At 42.4% G+C, this 17,483-nt stretch overlaps 1 protein-coding gene across 2 annotated transcripts in view; it reads right to left on the reverse strand.

Moving 5' to 3' along the window:
* The window catches only part of ADARB2 (adenosine deaminase, RNA specific B2 (inactive)), a 325,694-nt gene that overhangs the window by 36,381 nt on the left and 271,830 nt on the right, over window positions 1-17,483 (reverse strand). The window contains exons 5-6 of one of the 2 annotated variants that reach the window (XM_026069275.1): window positions 9,442-9,610; window positions 2,167-2,318 (exon numbers count right to left, since the gene is read on the reverse strand). In XM_026069275.1, the coding sequence (XP_025925060.1) occupies window positions 2,167-2,318; window positions 9,442-9,610 (321 nt within the window). Of the gene's footprint in view, window positions 1-2,156; window positions 2,319-9,441; window positions 9,611-17,483 lie in introns of both variants that reach the window. The other variant, XM_026069276.1, reaches the window with a different exon arrangement.

Genomic DNA, 17,483 nt, shown 5'->3' on the forward strand with positions numbered 1-17,483 from the left:
CTATGAGCCACGAGTAGCTCATTTCCAGGCCTGAGTTCAGCRCGTATCAACAGGCAGTGCTGGCAGTTGGCTGCCCAAAGCATCTGCTTGCTCATGCATGAAAGAGCAGAATTTCAGTCCTGGATACTCTTTGATTATTCTCGAGAATGGACTACATTTTAAAAATAATTACAGATTTTGGCACTTCCACTTCTGATATCAGATAAGGCACGCCCCAAGAAAACATTTTGACCAAAACTAAGGTCTTTTTATATATCTCTTAACAAGCACAAAAAAATGAGGCCAGAATCACCATTTATTTTTGATATTCATAGGCACATGCATTTTTATTTTTAATTTTATTTTTTAAGATGATAATTTTCCTCATTTTTGTTACCTCATCAGGGATTGTCTATTTTCTGTTTTCAATTTAGATGCTTGCTTTCTTTTCTTTATTTTATACAMCCTGCTGACAAAATATAGAAATCATGTCAAGTAAGGAAGTGTATTTCCTTTCTGAATAGGTGTATTTCCTTTTYGCACCCCAGCAAACTGCTGTTTCACACATGACAAGAAGATTCCATTTTGGGGAGAATAGTACTTAACCATTAAAAAAGAACAAATAAGAATGAGGAGGGAAACCACTGTCTGATGAATTTCCCTGTGAGGAAGTTAGGTCGTTGTGTGACCTTGGATGATTAATTTTACATTCCAGTGTACATGCTTCCTTCTCCATCCGTTCTCCTGTCTTACCTGCTTCACATTCAAGGTATTCAGGGCTAGAACTATTTCTCATTATATGCACGTTTAGCAACTAGTACAACATGTATTGCCACACTGTAAAATCCATGTATGAATAGCACTACACAGCTAAGAGTGCACCTTGTGCAACACACATTGGGTCATGGAGTGACAGACACACATGATAACAAGCCACAGACCCCTGGAGTCCCCTGTCTCCCCATGGGAGCATTCCCTGGGGACCTGCCTCTGAGATGGTGGGGCAAATGCCAGGGACACACACATTTGGGGGTGATGTGGTGAAAGCATTGAGGCATGTGGTGGAGACAGGGTGTCTCCTGAGGTCAGGCAGTGCGAGGCTGGAGCAAAATGGTGGTATTTCATGTTGATTGCTGTGAGGCCAGCTCTGCAGGTCTATCAGCTGCATTCACACTGGCAGAAGGCCTAATATGTTCACCTCACTTGCAAGATCACCTCTGGAAGACAATTCCCTGGAAAACAATGTGCATGTTTAAATGCCATGGTAGGGGCCTGGGGACGCCAGGGCTGGACTGCCTAACTCCATCTGGTCCATCTGCCATGTAATGACCATGTGATTTATCGGAGACAGGCAGGATGCCCTGAGAAGGATCCTTTCCAGGAGTGCCCTGATGTTGTCCATTGCAAGGGCGGGTGGTATTTGGAGAGAGCCTGAACTTTGACCAATGCTATAGATGCCACGTCTTTGTACTACCTCACACTCCAGCCACTGTGGCCTGGACAGCTCAGGTTTGGTGTAAATGCAGCCCTTCAATCTGTTCGTACAGTCTAAACCTTGAGAAAAGTCCATGTAACCCCAACTGGAGTCTTGATCCCCTAGTCCAACCCCTGGCCATGGCTGCAAGGATCTATCTGGTCACACGGACCTTTCCCAGGGCCTTACGTTCAAGGCGTTCACTCACTGTGGGGTTGTATTTCCTAGTGGGAAACGCAGGCTGTTGGGGATGTATTTCCTAGTGGGAAACGCAGGCTGTTGGGGATGTAYTTCCTAGTGGGAAACGCAGGCTGTTGGGGATGTATTTCCTAGTGGGAAAYGCAGGCTGTTGGGGATGTATTTCCTAGTGGGAAAYGCAGGCTGTTGGGGATGTATTTCCTAGWGGGAAACGCAGGCTGTTGGGGATGTATTTCCTAGCAAAGCCACTGGAGCCTCAGGCAAGCAGAGAAGTCTCATTTTGCCTTGCCCAGCTCCTATTGTCCTCCACACACTTTCCCTCCCAATATGCTGGACAGAGAGCCAGTCACACAGACACACATGCTGCGTGGCCCATAGTGTCTCTGCTCTCATGTGAAACACATTTTCTCCAGGCAAAGGAACAAAGAAAGAAGGATTGATCTCAAAAAAAAAATAAAATAAAATAAACACTTGCACACAAAGGGGAAAAAGAAGAGGGCAAAACTTTTCCTTACAGTCAGTTGTGATTTCATAGGGGGAGTTGAGGCGTGCATCTCCGCAGGGTGAAGTGCTCACATACAGATGGAACAGGATGTTCTCACGCAGCCTGTAGCCTCCCTCTTTTAATCGCACGAAGATTGATCGCTCCCAGTCTTCTCGCCGTTTGCTRTGATCACAAAAGAGGTTCCAGGTCATTTGTTACATGCCAAATCAGAAACATTTCTGCTCTCTCTCTGTGTTTTTCTCCCTGTGTTTGTTTGTTTTTATTAGCACCTGGCATCATATATTTTGCCTACTGACAACAAGAGAAAAATAATAAGCTTCTCCAAGTAAAGAAATGTTTGAAGGAGGTCAGATCTGTCAATGTGCTTTTGGCTGGCTTACCTGGAATATATTCTAACAATAAAATGTGTAGATATTTGAAGGATAACTCTTCTTCTTCACATGTACAGATGCATAAACATATTGATTTTGAAGTGGTTCTGGTGCATGAAGAAAGGAAAAGTTCTTTTAGGCTCTCCTGGGAAAAAATCAGCTCTGCTTATCAAAGTGCCCAGGCAGATGCTTAAATCCCACTAACATCACTGTAACTGAGATGTGTGTTTATATGTGTTTATATGTTATTTTATTACCCTTGTCAACCTTCCCCTTGTCCCCAGCAGACTCAGACAGAAATGAGCATTGCTTTTCTTCCCATTCAACCAGAGCCACCTATGGGAGCTCCAGCCAACAGCCAGCAGTGTCTTCTGGGTCACTCAGCATTTCTGGAAGCCAGAACCCATCCTGAAAAGTGAGGACAAAACTTGCACAGGCTTTTCTCAGCTGAGTTGAAGAAGATACCTATTAAGATGAAGCTTTTATCCCTGAAGTGGTTCAGCAGCTAGATGGGGACACAGCGCACATATTCCATTAGCAACAGCTGCCCGGGAGGCCAAATCCCTCCCCGTCCTGCAGTTTACAGCAAGAGCTGGCATTACAGCTATGCTGTGGTGCAGTTTCTCAGATGATTTACGTTTGTGGAGACATGGGTGATTTCTCTGACAGACAGCTGTCTCTAATACATATACTTGGGTGATGGTCATGGTTATAATTTTGAGGGTGAAAATGTGATTAGTGAAATTATAATATTGAAAATCCATTCGCACTAATGCCCTGGTCTTTCTGTCAAAAAGTCAAGGATCTTTTTATAGGAATACCTCTGATCAGAATGGCATCTGCAGGTAATGATTTTCCAAGGAGGCTCTTAATAAGCCAGAATTTTACCCACTGCAGGACAGCCTATTTACCGAAGCAATTTCTGCTGGTTTCTCTGCCTCCTGTTAGTGCAAACAGGGAGGCTTTCTACTCAGACTCCGAGCAACTCCTTGGATTTAATCCAAGCTGCCTCTGCCTGTTTTTCCCTGGTGCAGCCTCTGTGCTATTGAAGCTGTTTGGCTGTCATTCTTCCATGGTTTGGGTGTTTTGTCATTTTTTGATGCTGGGATGCGTTYGCTGTCAGGTGGAATTTACAGGCACATTACCTCGCCTGTCAGGAACGGTGAGCCATACCGGCTTCCCGAGCATGGGCTGCCACATGCAGCTCCTTCATTTTTCTCCTGGCTGTGATGGAATTTCCCAACTGCACTAATTATATTATCGCCCCGATACAAGCCTCTGAAATAATAAAATACCTGTAAGTCCTGCTGCTCGGACTTTAGAGCAATTGCAGTTGCTATTAAATAATTCACTGCAAAATCAGCCGGGAGACTACAAAGCTGTGCAGTCCTAACACCTGCTATTACTCTGTTAAACCTTATTAAAGYGGGGTGGGGGGCCACTTGCACTACTTAGAAACAGTTGCTAGGTAGGCTTGGAGCAGTCATTCAGTGGGCTGAATTACAGGAGTTCACAGTAATCAGCACCCACCCTCTTTCGACTAGTTATAGTTTTTCACGGATTAACCTTGCTCTCTTCCCACTCCCTAAGTACGGGAAGGCTCTGCGGCCAATGTGGCTGACGGCTTGGGTGATGGACAGCTGCTCTCAAAATAGATGGCAGGGCTGCAGGACAAGGCAGCTTGGCTCTTCTTCCAGGAGGCTGAGCTTGTCTTTATCCCATATGCTCCTGACCTGCCTTTGGGATGGCTTTCTGGGGATTTTTGGATGTGAGATTTGTGCCTGCACAGTGGCTGAATGGATTTAATAATGAAACTCTGAAGTTGTTGCTATAAATGAGTTTTGGATGCAACAGTGTCATTGGAGGGTTTGAAGGGGGTCTTGCGTGTGGGAGGCTTGGGGAACTCCAGACCCAAGGGTGACACAGGAACCTCGTAAGAATGGGTCAGGTGGAGCATGAGGTGCACTTCTGCAAAGGCACATCTGCCCCAGCGCTCATACCTTCCTCCTGCCTTCCCTCTTGGATAAACATTTTGAGCTGTGACGGGGGAAATGAGTTTGGAGTAGCAGTAGCCGTTTCAACGCCGCTTTGTGCTGCCATACCCGACTGCACAAAGCAATGAGGAGAGAAGCGCATAGTGAGCCCACAAATGTCATGCATTCCGCAGGTGGCATTAGTGTGTCAGTTCAACATGCTGACGGTGTCTAAGAGAGGCAGAATTTGTCCCCAAATTTTTGCCTTTTATGCACTTTCTATCTTCTCTCATGTAATATTTGACAAATGATTGTAGGTTCAGCATGAATGAGAGAGGAAAATGCAGATTAGAAGTTAGAATTTCAGCAGAAGAGTCAGGATATGAGACTGATTCAAGAAAAATATTTAAGAAGGTGCCTTTTAATCTTGTGCCTAAAAGATCATCATTATTTATCATAACACACGCATACACTTTGAGCTGACTTTTAGAGGATTTAAGCATGTACTTATGGTTTAATATATGTGAAGTGTTTTGCTGAAATAAGGCCTTACTCTCTAAAAGTGAAGTACAGGAGCTATTTTTAGCCTGTAAATGTCAGTATAGGAAGCTTCTAGTACTACATACATGTCTGCTGTACAGCATGGCATCCTAGAGAAACCCTAACAGCAAGCTTAAAAGGGAAGCAGCTGAGTCCATTAAGAAACTACTGGGACAGAAGCAAGAATTAGTAGATGTACAATAAGAAGCTGGCTTAATTGGAGAAAATTCGACTGGAGTGAGTGAAGAGTATCCAGTGCTTTTTTACATACAAAATTGACAGTGGTTTGCATCTGACTCCCTGGAAGAACTTAGTTTCTGGTAAAATTCATCCCTCTGGAACCTACAGGGTTACTACAGCAGTGAGAAAACTATGCTGCTGATTTATTTTAACATTAGGCTATTAGYTTTAGTTTTCTTAAAAAAAAAAATTGGGTCTTTGTTTCTTCCCTATAGACCAGTCAGTATAAGTAATATAAGTAATCCCACTGATGTAAATGCAAATTTTACTGCCATCATTGCAAGAGGAATCAGATTATAATTTTTGTGTACCTTTTGACTGAGGTTTATAAAAAAACTTTTCAGAAGGTCTTTCTCTTCCTTCTTTTGTACATCAGAAAATTCGGGTCTTGCTTTTTATCTTTTTGGTGAAAGTCTTGAGAACTAGAGGATTAAGGTTGTCATAAAAATGAAATCTGGGAGGGGTAAGGGTTTTAATCAAACTGGTTAGAAGCTGTCAGGCTTTAGCTGTGTTTTTTAGCTTTTATTTAACTCAAGCTCAAGACAATGAATTGTTGAAAGAAAGTTTCCTTTTGAAGTATTTGTCACTCCTACTTCTTAGAGAGGATAGAGTTCCCATTCTGGAACTCTCTCTCCCAAGAAACGTCAGGAAAACTACACCTCAAATGTCTGGAAATATGAAAGGAGGAAAAAAATGTAATTTAAATATTGCTGTAACTTTGACTCGTGGATGAGATTATCTGCCCTGAGCCTTTTACAGTTCAAATATTTGAAGCAGTCACCCTGTGCTGGTCTCTATACCAGTGGAAAAAAAATGGCCCCAGTATAGGGCAATGCATCTTTACAATAGCTATCTAACATAGGTCTGTTGAATCACACTCCAGAGATGCCCATTTCTCTGCACAGATGAGCCCTGGGGGATCTAGTTCACACTTGGCTGACTAATTTTTAGACTTGTCAAGTGAAGTGTCAAGAGGCAAATTCCACTCAACGTATTCATCTTCCCCCACCATTCATGCTACATCCTGGCTTTCTCCTGCCTCCCTGTCCCTGCTCTTTGAAAGCCCTCATGCTACATTCAGATAAGTATATGCTTTCCTTTCACTGAAGTCAATGACAGTATTTACAAATTCTGGAGAAGGCGTCCCTTTACAAGGAAAACAACATATTGAAAAAAATCTTATATTGAAAATTGCTAAGGTTTGAAATCCAGCTGCAGAGATCAGTTTGTGTAGGTAGGCTGGATGGGAGGAAGATGTGTGAGAAATAGGGAATAGTCTCTGCAGAACTAATTTGCCTGTTCCATGGGGAAGGATGGAGAATTTGAGCTCTTTGAGGCAAGAACTATGTTTTAACTCTTTTTTGGAGTTAGGGAGTTGTCTTTTTGGTCTCAGTTCATGCACCACTTTGTACAACAGGTTTCTGGCCCGTGAGAGGACTTTAATTTGAGCTAGATTAATGCAAATGCATGGCAAAACAGATGCCATCTTTGTCATTCCCCCAAGCCTGAGGAGTTGATGGCCAGTGAGTTTAGCTGTTTAACACGCCTGTCCTGCAAACTTTCCTTTTAGCTATAGCATTAAGTGGTTTCTTTGTCAGTTGGCGTTGTCTCTCTTTTTCTAGAGAAAAATGTGCTTTAATATGCAGAAAATGTGCTTTGCACTTCATTTTGAACACCCCCATTTTCTTGCTATATGAATATGCTCCTGAATGAGTACTGGCAATGAAGAATAGGTTATAACTCACTGTTTTGCTTCCACCCAGACTTCAAGAAAGCAGAACATCCTTTTCTGGTTTGAAAATATTTGCAGTTCTGTCTATCAAAGGTGCTTAGCCTTGACAATTTTGGTTAAAATTTTTGTCATGTGTGCAGGTCAGGGAAGATGTGATGGCTGTTCTTGGCTGAACAGAGAGAGATTTGAAGTTATTGTGAACAGAGTTTGTGCTGCACTGAGGATTCTCTTAACAAAAGACTGTTAACATTGATCCAAATAACACAATAATATGACTGAACATGTTAGGGAGGTGGATCAATACAGTAGTTTAAGATACAGTGGTAGCAGTTCTATCCCAAGAGACTACAGCACAAAGCAAGTACTAGGGTCGCTAACTGCTGAAAACACAGTAATTTAATGTAAACTTGAAAGCAATACAGATTGAAATAGAAAGACTATTGTTTTTGATTAAACCCTTTAAGGCTCTTGTCCCCCTTTGTTAGCCAAGCTCATCTACTCAGTACACCCTTTTGTCTTCATGCCTGGCCTGAAGTGAAAATAACCATTATTCTTTTTACTCCTGATTCAGTGCCAAAAATATCATAGGTGATCACTGGAACACACATCCTGCTCAGAAATCCTTGTGTCTGTGACCTGATGCAAAACCTGCTGAAGTCAAAAAGGAGTTTTTGCCTTGAGGTTACTGGCCTTTAGATAAAGCCCCACGAAAACGCAAGCAAAAACGAAGGGCAGAAGAATGGCCTATAGATAAGGGCTTTTTATTTATTTTCTTTCTTTCCTTCCTTCCTTCCTTGGTTCCTTCCATATAATGGAACAAATGCCACCTCGACTTCACTTTTACTTGGCCAGGAGAAGAGGATAATTCAGGCTGGAAGGGACCTTAGGAAGTCTCTAGCCCAACCTCCTGCTCAGAGCAGGGTGAGCTATGAGATAAGACAAGGTTGCTCAGGGCTTTGTCCAGTTGGGTTGCGAAAACCTCCAGGGCTGGAAACTGCGCAGCTTCTCTGGGCAGCCTTCTCCACTGCCTGATTGTCCTCATGGGAAAAAAGACTTTATATCCAGACTGAACCTCTCCTTTTTCAACTTGTGTTTGTTGTCTCTCATCCTCCCACTCTGCACTGCTGTGCAGAGCCTGGCTCCATCTTCTCGATGACCTCCCTGTAGGTAATAGGGGGCTGTTGTTGGGTTCCCCTGCAGCTGTCCCTTCTCCAGGCTGAAAAAGCCCAGCTCCCGCAGCCTCTGCACAGGACAAGTATTCCAGCCCTCAAGTGTCCTGGTCATCTCCACTGAACTTGTTCCTGTACTGGGGGCCCGAAGCTGGATGCAGTATGTAGAGGTGGTCTAACGAGTGCTGAGTAGAGGGGGATAATCACTTCCCTAGATCAGCAGTTTGTAGATCCCAGGATGCTGTTGGCCCTCTTTGTTGCTAGGACATGCTGCTGGCTCACACTCAGCTTACTGTCTGCCAAAACCCCCAAGTCCTTTTTGGCAGAAATGCTTCCCAGTTAGTCAGACCCCAGCCTGTGTTGTTGCTTTCCTCCCAGGTGCAGGACTTTGCATTTGTCCTTGTTAAATTTCATAAAATTCCTGTTGACCCATTCCTCAAGCCTGTCTAGGTCCTTCTGGATTTCCTTGCCCTCAAGCATATCAACTGTTCCCCCTAGATTTGGTGTCATCTTCAAAGTTTATGAAAAAGCACCACAGAGCCTTTTCATCATTGATAGAGGTGTTAAACAGGACAGGTCCCAGGATAGACCCCCTGCAGTACCCCACTTATTACTGGCCTCCAGGTAGAGTATGATCCATTAAACATTTAAATGGATAAATGGTTAACCATTTAAAGRGTAACAAGGGGGGTTTGTTTGTTTGAAGATAAGAACAATAATACTCATCGGATTTCTCTGTAATAACTCTACATACTATAATATTTTAAAATATCATAAAGAAGGAGTGATAGGATCTTGTGCCAAGTTTACTGATTGTTAACACTGATCGGCTCTCTAGCAAGTCAATGAAGGCATTGATGATCAATAAATCACTTCCTTGAGATATTTCAGCAACAGCAAGGAAGACAGGAAAATGCCTGCAGTGAGCAAAATGACCCTCTTCCAATCTCTGACTAGTGAGTGATGTTAATAAGCCTGAATGTAAAGATTTGTACAAAATCATCAGGCTTCATAAAACACAACTTTATGAGTCATATCTAATAGCTACTGAAAGAAAATCAGCTGAAGTAAAGGAGCTCATGACCCAACACTCCAGACTATCTAACTTGTGGGTTTTTTTGGTACAGTGTAACGGTCATTCATCAGCCAGAGACTCAGAAACAACAACATAAAGAAACTAATAGTTCAAATGTCTGGAGAATGGATCTGTTCAACAGAAGACCATATAACATTCCCCAAGCATCAACAGAATTCAGTTACCTTAAGTGGAGCTCCAGCTGTGAGTAAAGGAAGTGAACAAATGCCCTTCTTGCCACAATTTCTGCATGGCAGTCATTGACTGCAAGCCCTTGGTCATTAATGTATTCTCCATTTATACATTTGGTACCCGATGACAGCACAATAACCTGAGCTTGCCTGATGTCCAAACCTGTAGAAAGAAAAAAAAAGGGTTGTGAAGTTGCCTGGGGGTGGGTATGATATCATAATTGTTAAAGTTCTTGCAGCCCACACTGTGATGTGGCAGCTGAGACAGCCCTAATGGGATGCTTGTAAAGATGATGATATGGCCTTTGGAATATGCAGGAATCTCACATCTCTGTGTTATTAGAATAATAAGGGCTATATTTCAACCTTGCTGCTAATTCTAAGATAAAAGCTTGCCATGAAGTTTACTTGTTAAATCAATAAGTACATCATAGGAGAGCACATGCTGTAGGGAGGTAATAAAGATCTCCTGCAGTGCTGATAAATGGCCAGGTTTTTATGAGCTGTTGAAGACATTTTCTGGTGGGAACACACACTCCCTGTAATGTTAGTTTTCATTGCTGTTGCACTAGAAGTGCTAAATAAAATGCAAGTAACAGTTTTGGAGCTGCTCTTTAAAAATCTCAGAGAACAAACAGATCTGACTTTCAGTCCAGTCTCCTTTTCTGTTTCCCCAAGAGCAGCTACATCAGTGCTCTTCCATTGTGCCCCCAGGGATGGAGAATTCCTTGTTGAGACAGGCTCTGTCCGTCTGTCACCTTTCCAGATTAAAGAGGATGGCAACTGAAGGATATGCCTTTCTTGTTCCAAATAGACACTTTATAGGATTAAATTCTGATTTCTTTGGCGTCAATGGCGAAATGCTCATAGGCTTCAATAGGACCTGGGTTTCACTCCAGAATATAGTTCATTCAGCCCTGAGGACAATTTCAAAGAAGAGTTCAGAATGAACCGAGTCAAAAATGAAATAAGTTATTGAACAGCACATTTCAGGATGCATCTCTCTGAATGACAGAGAAGCAACTCTTGGAACAAAGGACTGTTCTGGATGATGGGTGCTACATCTGGATGTGACAAGATGTGCTTAAAAGTGTCAGACTGTGTTTGACAGCTACACACAATTACCGTGTGTAGGCAAGCACACATGCAGCATAGCAAGTCAGACTGCTAGGGTGCCATTTGGTTGTGCTCATGAGGTCCCTGGTGCCATTTGAGATGTCCTCGGTGTCTTCCATAATCTCCAGCTGCTGGTGCAGGAAGGCTGGTGTCCAGGATGTTCTGCGCCATCCCCACCCATCGCGCATGGAAGTCCCCGAGGGTCACTCAGTGGAATTAGACGCCTACATTCAAGCAGCTGAATCAAGCCTTCAAGGTCTGATGGATCAGTGATTAAGACAGGCCTGAGGCTACAAGTACCCACAGGAAACAATCTTACCATAGGCCAAATATTTCTGGTTTTAACACATTTTACTGGAGMATACATACTGAATCTGCACACACATTTACTTTGTTCTTATTTCTATGATTTTATTTTAGCTGGAAAAAAGCTCTGAGATTTATTTTGTAGAGTCAGCAGCCTTTTTTGTGTTGAAGTCTACTGAGTGGCAGGAAAAACAAGAAATTGCAGAGATTTTTCTGGGTTGGAAGCACCATGCTTCGGGCCATGTTATCCCATAAGACCCATGGGTTGGATATGAGAAAACAGCAGAAAGGAGAAGGAAAGAATATTTTAAAAATAAAAGCCTGGTGCTGCTGGTGCTGCTGGTGATGGAATTAAAAATTGTTTGTGTTTGTTCTAGTTTTGTTACTATTGTTGAGAAAGAAAGTTTGAGGTAGACAAATGGCTTCCCCCCCGCCAAAGAAAGGTATTTATACTCCGAATTGCTTTGGTGTCACTTTGCTTTAGGGGCACTGCTTTTATGAGAAATTGGTAATTGGTGTCTTAGGTCAGACTGATGTCCATCTAGGTCCTTTGCATTGGCTAGTACCAAACATTTCATGAGGCTTTGCAAGCAGCAGAGGTTTTTGTGTCCCACTGAGCATCTCAAAAGGTAGTTTATACTTGCCTAACCAATCAGCATATAGTACTTTCCTTGGCTGGAAAGTTCATGATAAGAATCAGCTATTTTTTGGTGCAATTTTATTTATTTACAAAGAATGTACACAGAGTTTTATTTTCCTCAACACAGTAGAAATAAAASAGCAAGAGGCAGTTCCCTGGTTCAGAAATCCACAAGCCTTTTCGCCAGCCAGCCCTGCACCTGAGGAGCTCTGTCAATACTCCTTCTCAGGGCAGTGATACCAGCTGCCTCTTCCTCTTTTTATCCTGACTTTCTGCTTCTTTCACCTTCTGAAGTATGCCCTAATGTGCCTCCCTGTCTCCCCCTTCACGTTGCAATCAATGCACCGAGCTTTGCAAATACAGAGAAAACCATCTTGGGAAGCCATCTTGTTCTCCAGGAGGTATAATTTACTCATCYCCTCCCAATCAATCCAATGCTTTGTGTGATGCGTTTTATTATTTCAAACATTTTACCCGTAAATGAGCTTAACTCCCTTCTAGCATGAGGATAAGTTCATTAACATGCCTGGCATTTTCTGTGAGGTATGGATTTGTTCACAAATCAAAGGCAGTTTTACAAAGGCACCCAACATCTATCAATGCAGCAATAATATGAATGCCTCTGATGTTGTTTGCTATCACAGTGTCCACCCAAACGATAATACCAAGCTTGCTTTGGATGTTCATTTTTGGGTGAATTAACTCCATGTGTCAGCTGTCAGTAACACGTAAGTCGTCACATGCTGACACAGACTAATGTGTCTGCCAGTCCTGGCGAGGTACATGCATTTGCTGAGCATCACATCGATGTTTCCTGGGGTGCAGACGACGGTTTCCAAGAATCCACAGAACCAGTCTGAGTGTTAGACACTAAAGGTCTCCAAGTATCTTCCATTTGCAGTGACAGAAAAATAACCCCTGCTCCTCCATGCTCAGAAATACCAAGAGTTCTGTCTCCCTATCAAAGCACTCAGAAACAGGTGTACATGACTTATACATTAGTTCTGAAATATTTACACCTCACTGGGGAGCCAAATGAGGAAAGTAATCTGTGACCAATGTACCACAGTTCAGCACTGCGTGTGAGGGCACCCTGCATGATGAGAAGCAACCTGACAGTTGCTGTATGTGTTCAGGAGCATATATGCTAACAGATAGTTCTTTTGCATGCCTTATTATATCCATACATAGAGTTGGAGTTTTATTCCCTCTGAAATGCTTGATATTACTTCCCATGAATACAAGAACATGTCTGTGAGAATAAGACGTGTGATGCCCAGTTGGTGAAGGCAAATTTTATCAATGACTGATCACACTGGCATTTTACGCAGCATTTCCAACTCTTAAGCCTAGGTGCTTCCTACTAGTCATTCACTATTGATAGGCACTTCTGTACACTTGTCTATTTTGTATAAGAAACAATCATTAGTAACTGTTATTAATATTTACTGACTGTTTTATTTTGCCTGCAGAATACTTTATATTTATCAAGTGATTTCTAGTTAGGAATGTTGGACCACCTCCTAAAGATTGATTAATTTAACCTCAAAACGTGGCAGATCTAGAGCTAGCACATCATCAAGTTATGCCTGGGAAAGCTAAGGCATTGAGCATGACAAAATCCTTATCTAGCACTAAGCTGGCACCACCAGCTGTATGCCCCCTTCCCGGCTCTGGGGTATAAAGCAGGATATTACCCTAAGCTCTTAACACAACCCCTATTCTTACTGAGGAGAACCCATCTCAGATTAAAGACCCAGAGATCTAACTCTTTGTTCAGGTCATTTGACAAACAAGAAGAAATGGGCTACATTATTATGACCTTAACTTCTGACCCATTGATTGTCAGAGCTCATGAAGCATTTCTTTCCCTCACTGCCTCCCGTAAAGTAATGTTTGAGAAGACATTAGGTTAACAGTAACTAGAGAACGATTTATAACAGGCACCTGCATTAGGTTTCTATTATTTGCCTAAAGACTCCTAATAGTTTTCAATTTGAAAAGGAAATGGAGCAGGGGAAAGGAGATTGGGGAGCTGTGTCAGCAAGCAGGCTGGATGCTGGCTGATGCTCTGTTCACAGGGACAGCTGGGAGAGCAGGAACGGAATTGGCCACATTTTATTTGCAGAAATTATGCCAATTCATTAGCTACATTACAGAACAAAAATATATCTATAAATGACTCACCCACTTCGATTACAGATTCAGTCTAATGATCTGGTGAGGTAATGAGTCTTTCTCGTACTCTGCTGAAAACCTGAACCTCTCCAGGGTTCTGGCCCAGTTGCCCAGAATTTTCTCCTACAGTGAGGTGGGGGGGGACCGTGACCCTGACAATGTTCATTTTTTTCTTTTTCAGTGATAGTCCAGACTTTCCTGTCATAGTTGAGCAGCTGAAGAGAAAATGGGTTTTATTATGGGCCATTTTCAGTTTGCTGACACCAGCGGTGGGATTCATCTCAGCTCATTTTGAATAACAAGAGTTTAGATGTCTGTGGCTGAGCTAATTGCTATAGACTCCCTTTATAGTCAGTGGAGAGAAACTTTCCTGGGAGGTGATTCATCTAGCCTCTTTTAGCTATTTGCTTTCGGATAGTCTGAATTACACCTCAAAAGTGCCAATTTCTCTTCATGAAGTCTGATGACCTGTAGCCGACTAGTGGAGGTGTAGTTTTCTGTATTGTAGACAACTGCTTGTGATAAGATTTCTTCCATCCCAAGTAACCAAAGATCATGAATCAAAAGCCCCCAAATCATGAGTCTGAAAGCAGAACAAATCTAATATCTTTTAAAATTCCACTCTCTGATTTTTAAACTTCCTGAGGTCATTTTTTTCCTTTTTTTTTTCACGCTAATTAGGAATTTTTTTTTATATTCATGCTAATATACTTATGGATGGTCAGATTACCTTGAGCTGGGCCACTACACAAACAAATCAAATTCTGTGGGGGGCTATTGCCAATGCTGTCCTCTCTACATTATCTCTGAAAATATCAGTCCTGAAACCACAGAGCTTGCAATAGAAAGGATTCAGAAAGATGCTGACAGAAGAGACAAGTAAGCAAGAAAAAATATGAAGGTTTGCTCAGCAAATAAGTGGGGTATGGAGAACTGGCTGACATCTTATGGACTACAGTTATGAGCTGTGCTTTTAAGTCAGTCATGACAATAAATGCAAACTGTCTATACCCATCTGCTCTGAGAGACAGCTCTACCAATAAAACTGGAGAGGCGGATTCTTGGCTAGTCTAATCAACGTTTCAATTGACTTTAATAGACATACTCTCACTTCTAGTGTGCAATGGTCATAAGACCTTCCCTAATGAAGAATTTGTAGCCCTGCCAATGTGAGTGTTGGAAAAGAAAAATCAAAATCACTAGGTAATTGCAAGAGGTGTTGACTGTTACATGCAATCAGTAAGCTGCATTTGCTTACACTAAATTTGAATCACAACTGCTGTAYATCACAGAAAGGCAGTGACTTCTCTTCAAGAACTTCTGTGATATTCAGTAGCCTAAATTCATATTGAACTGAATTGAGTTTGTGACTGCTAATGCCAGCATACAACTGGGATCACACTTGGGCTTCGCAGCAGCTGGCACAACACATACAGAAACACCAGTCAGTATGCAAGCCTCTATTTCACTGCATGTTTTAGACCCTGTTAGCAGTAATGAAATCTATCTCCTTTTTCAATATGACACCATGAAGACAACTCACTACCTGGAAYATGTTCATTTCAAATAAGAAAAAAAATTATCAGAAAAAATCAGGTTTGATTAATTAAAAAAAAAGCCCACCTCTTTTACTGGGTTGGAGACAACTGACACAAAATACTATGCAGTAAAAAGAGAAGCCAGAAATAATGATAGTGTAACATCAGCCCTTGTGAATAATTCATAGGGTACTATTTCATGTTATTTTAAATGGTATTGCTTCTCTCTCTGATAAGCAATAATTTTGTGTTCTTTCTTTACCTTTTTTAACAAATCAGTCAAAAGGATTCTCCAYTGCTGTCTGCAAAAAAGTGTATTTGGAATAATTTTCGAAGCAGCTTAATAGAGCTCTGATCACACAGGAGCTTTTTTTTTTAATAGTCTCTACTCATAGCTGAATAAGTTCAGGTTTCCATTTCAGGTTTGTTTAGGGAAGGAAAATTTCTTGATGCTACACAGCACTGACAAGTCCTATATTATTTTCTATTATCTGCTTCCCTGGAAGCTCTACTATATCAGTAGAATGACCTTAATTTTGTAATAAGAGATAGTTAAGACCTGAAAGGGCAGTGATGTTGGAAGAGCTCCATGCAGGACCATGTCAGGGGTGCAGTCCTGCAGCTGATTGCCCCAAGGCAGGTCTTTACGCCTGCTCAGAGCCCGGCTGTATGCAGTGCCTCCGGCAGACCCATGGCTCTGGCTGAAGAGCTGGGGGCCGCGGATGTGGGCAGCATCCAGCGACAGATGCTTCAGCAGAAGAGATGAAGAGCTCCCCAATTTCTGCTGTACCAGTTACAGTGACTGCGATAAGTCTAGTGAAAAACAGGAACCAGGGACTTTAAAGGAGCMCACTGTCTATAACCCATAGCTCTCAGCTGCGTGTCCAGATGAACAAACCTGAGGTGGATGGCAGTGGTTTATTTGATGCAGTGGCAGAGGAAAAACTGGGAAGGAAGGAGAATGTTAAGGACTCATGAAATGTAATAGTAGGAGTCTGAGGAAAAGACAAATATAGAGCTAGCAAAAATAAGGAATAAAAAGATTGCTGGTGGTGAGGTTAATGATATGTAGAGGTGTAAATGGATACAGACTTTGAAATGCTGTGATCGCACAGGGATTTCCTTTCTTGATGCCAAACTACTGTGGGTTATAGGAAAGTGAATATATTATATTTCTGTGGGAAGAGGGAGTTTGGAGGAAACCTTTGAGAGTATTTTCTTCCCTTATTTATGTGGTGGTTAGTCCTGCCTCTTACTGCACTGATGAGGGAGGGCTAGGCTCTGTGGTGCTCTTCATCTTGGTCAGTGAATGAGCAGGGGCAGAGACTCGGTCCTCTCTGCCGTGATCTCTGATCCCTACGAGGTGGAAGCAGCACCCAGAGTACTATCTGCGAATGGCCATGGCTTTCCTTTAATAGCCAGGCATAGTAAACTTCCCTGATACCAAGGACACTTGTTTGTGAACAAATTTCAAATCCAGTTCCAGTGGAAGAAAAATCGCTTTCTGAAACAAGCCAGTTTTGAACTGCTGGATCAGGTCTCTGGATGCCTGAAAAAAGGACAGTTTCATCAGTCCGTTTTTCTACACATTTCTGTGCAGGTCTTTCCAGTAAGTCTCATGCACAATGAGGATTGCCTAGCCCAAGAAAAGCATGGAGAGAAAGCTGCCAAAGTGGAAGTGAATCAGAAAACAGGGACAAAACTGCTAAGATCTGCAGAAGAGAGGGACTCAGGAGGAAAGAGTACAATTAAATATGTAAAACTTTGGTAAGTTACACCTATAAAAGTGCAATAAGTGCCTGCAAGTATCTGAAGGGTGCAGACTCCAAGGAGTGAGGTGGAACCAAAAGTCTACGGCAGTATGACAGGTCCTGGGATGAAATCACAGAACATAAAAGACAGGCTGAATAACTGGTGAGAATTTTTAACAATGAGGTCTATTAGATGAGAATAGTCTCCCAAGGTAGTGTTAAAAGCCCCATTGCTAACTGATTTGTTTAAATCTAAACTGGAAAAAGCACTCAGGAATGCACCACAGGGAACACTCTTGCACTTGCAGGGAAATGGACTCAATGACTTAGTGGTCTTTTCCAGTTCTAATTTCTATGGTCCATTTCTCTCCTCCCCTTAGTGGAGGGAAAGGATAAAATCCCATCAGCTTTGCTTCCGAGGAGCGTGGAAGGAGACAGTGCTGTGCTTGCAAGCATTGACGACCCTTCCCTTCCCTTCCCTTCCCTTCCCTTCCCTTCCCTTCCCTT

The sequence above is a fragment of the Apteryx rowi genome, unplaced genomic scaffold (genome assembly GCF_003343035.1).
Source record: "Apteryx rowi isolate R43461 unplaced genomic scaffold, aptRow1 scaffold_29, whole genome shotgun sequence".
NCBI classification, from domain to species: domain Eukaryota; kingdom Metazoa; phylum Chordata; class Aves; order Apterygiformes; family Apterygidae; genus Apteryx; species Apteryx rowi.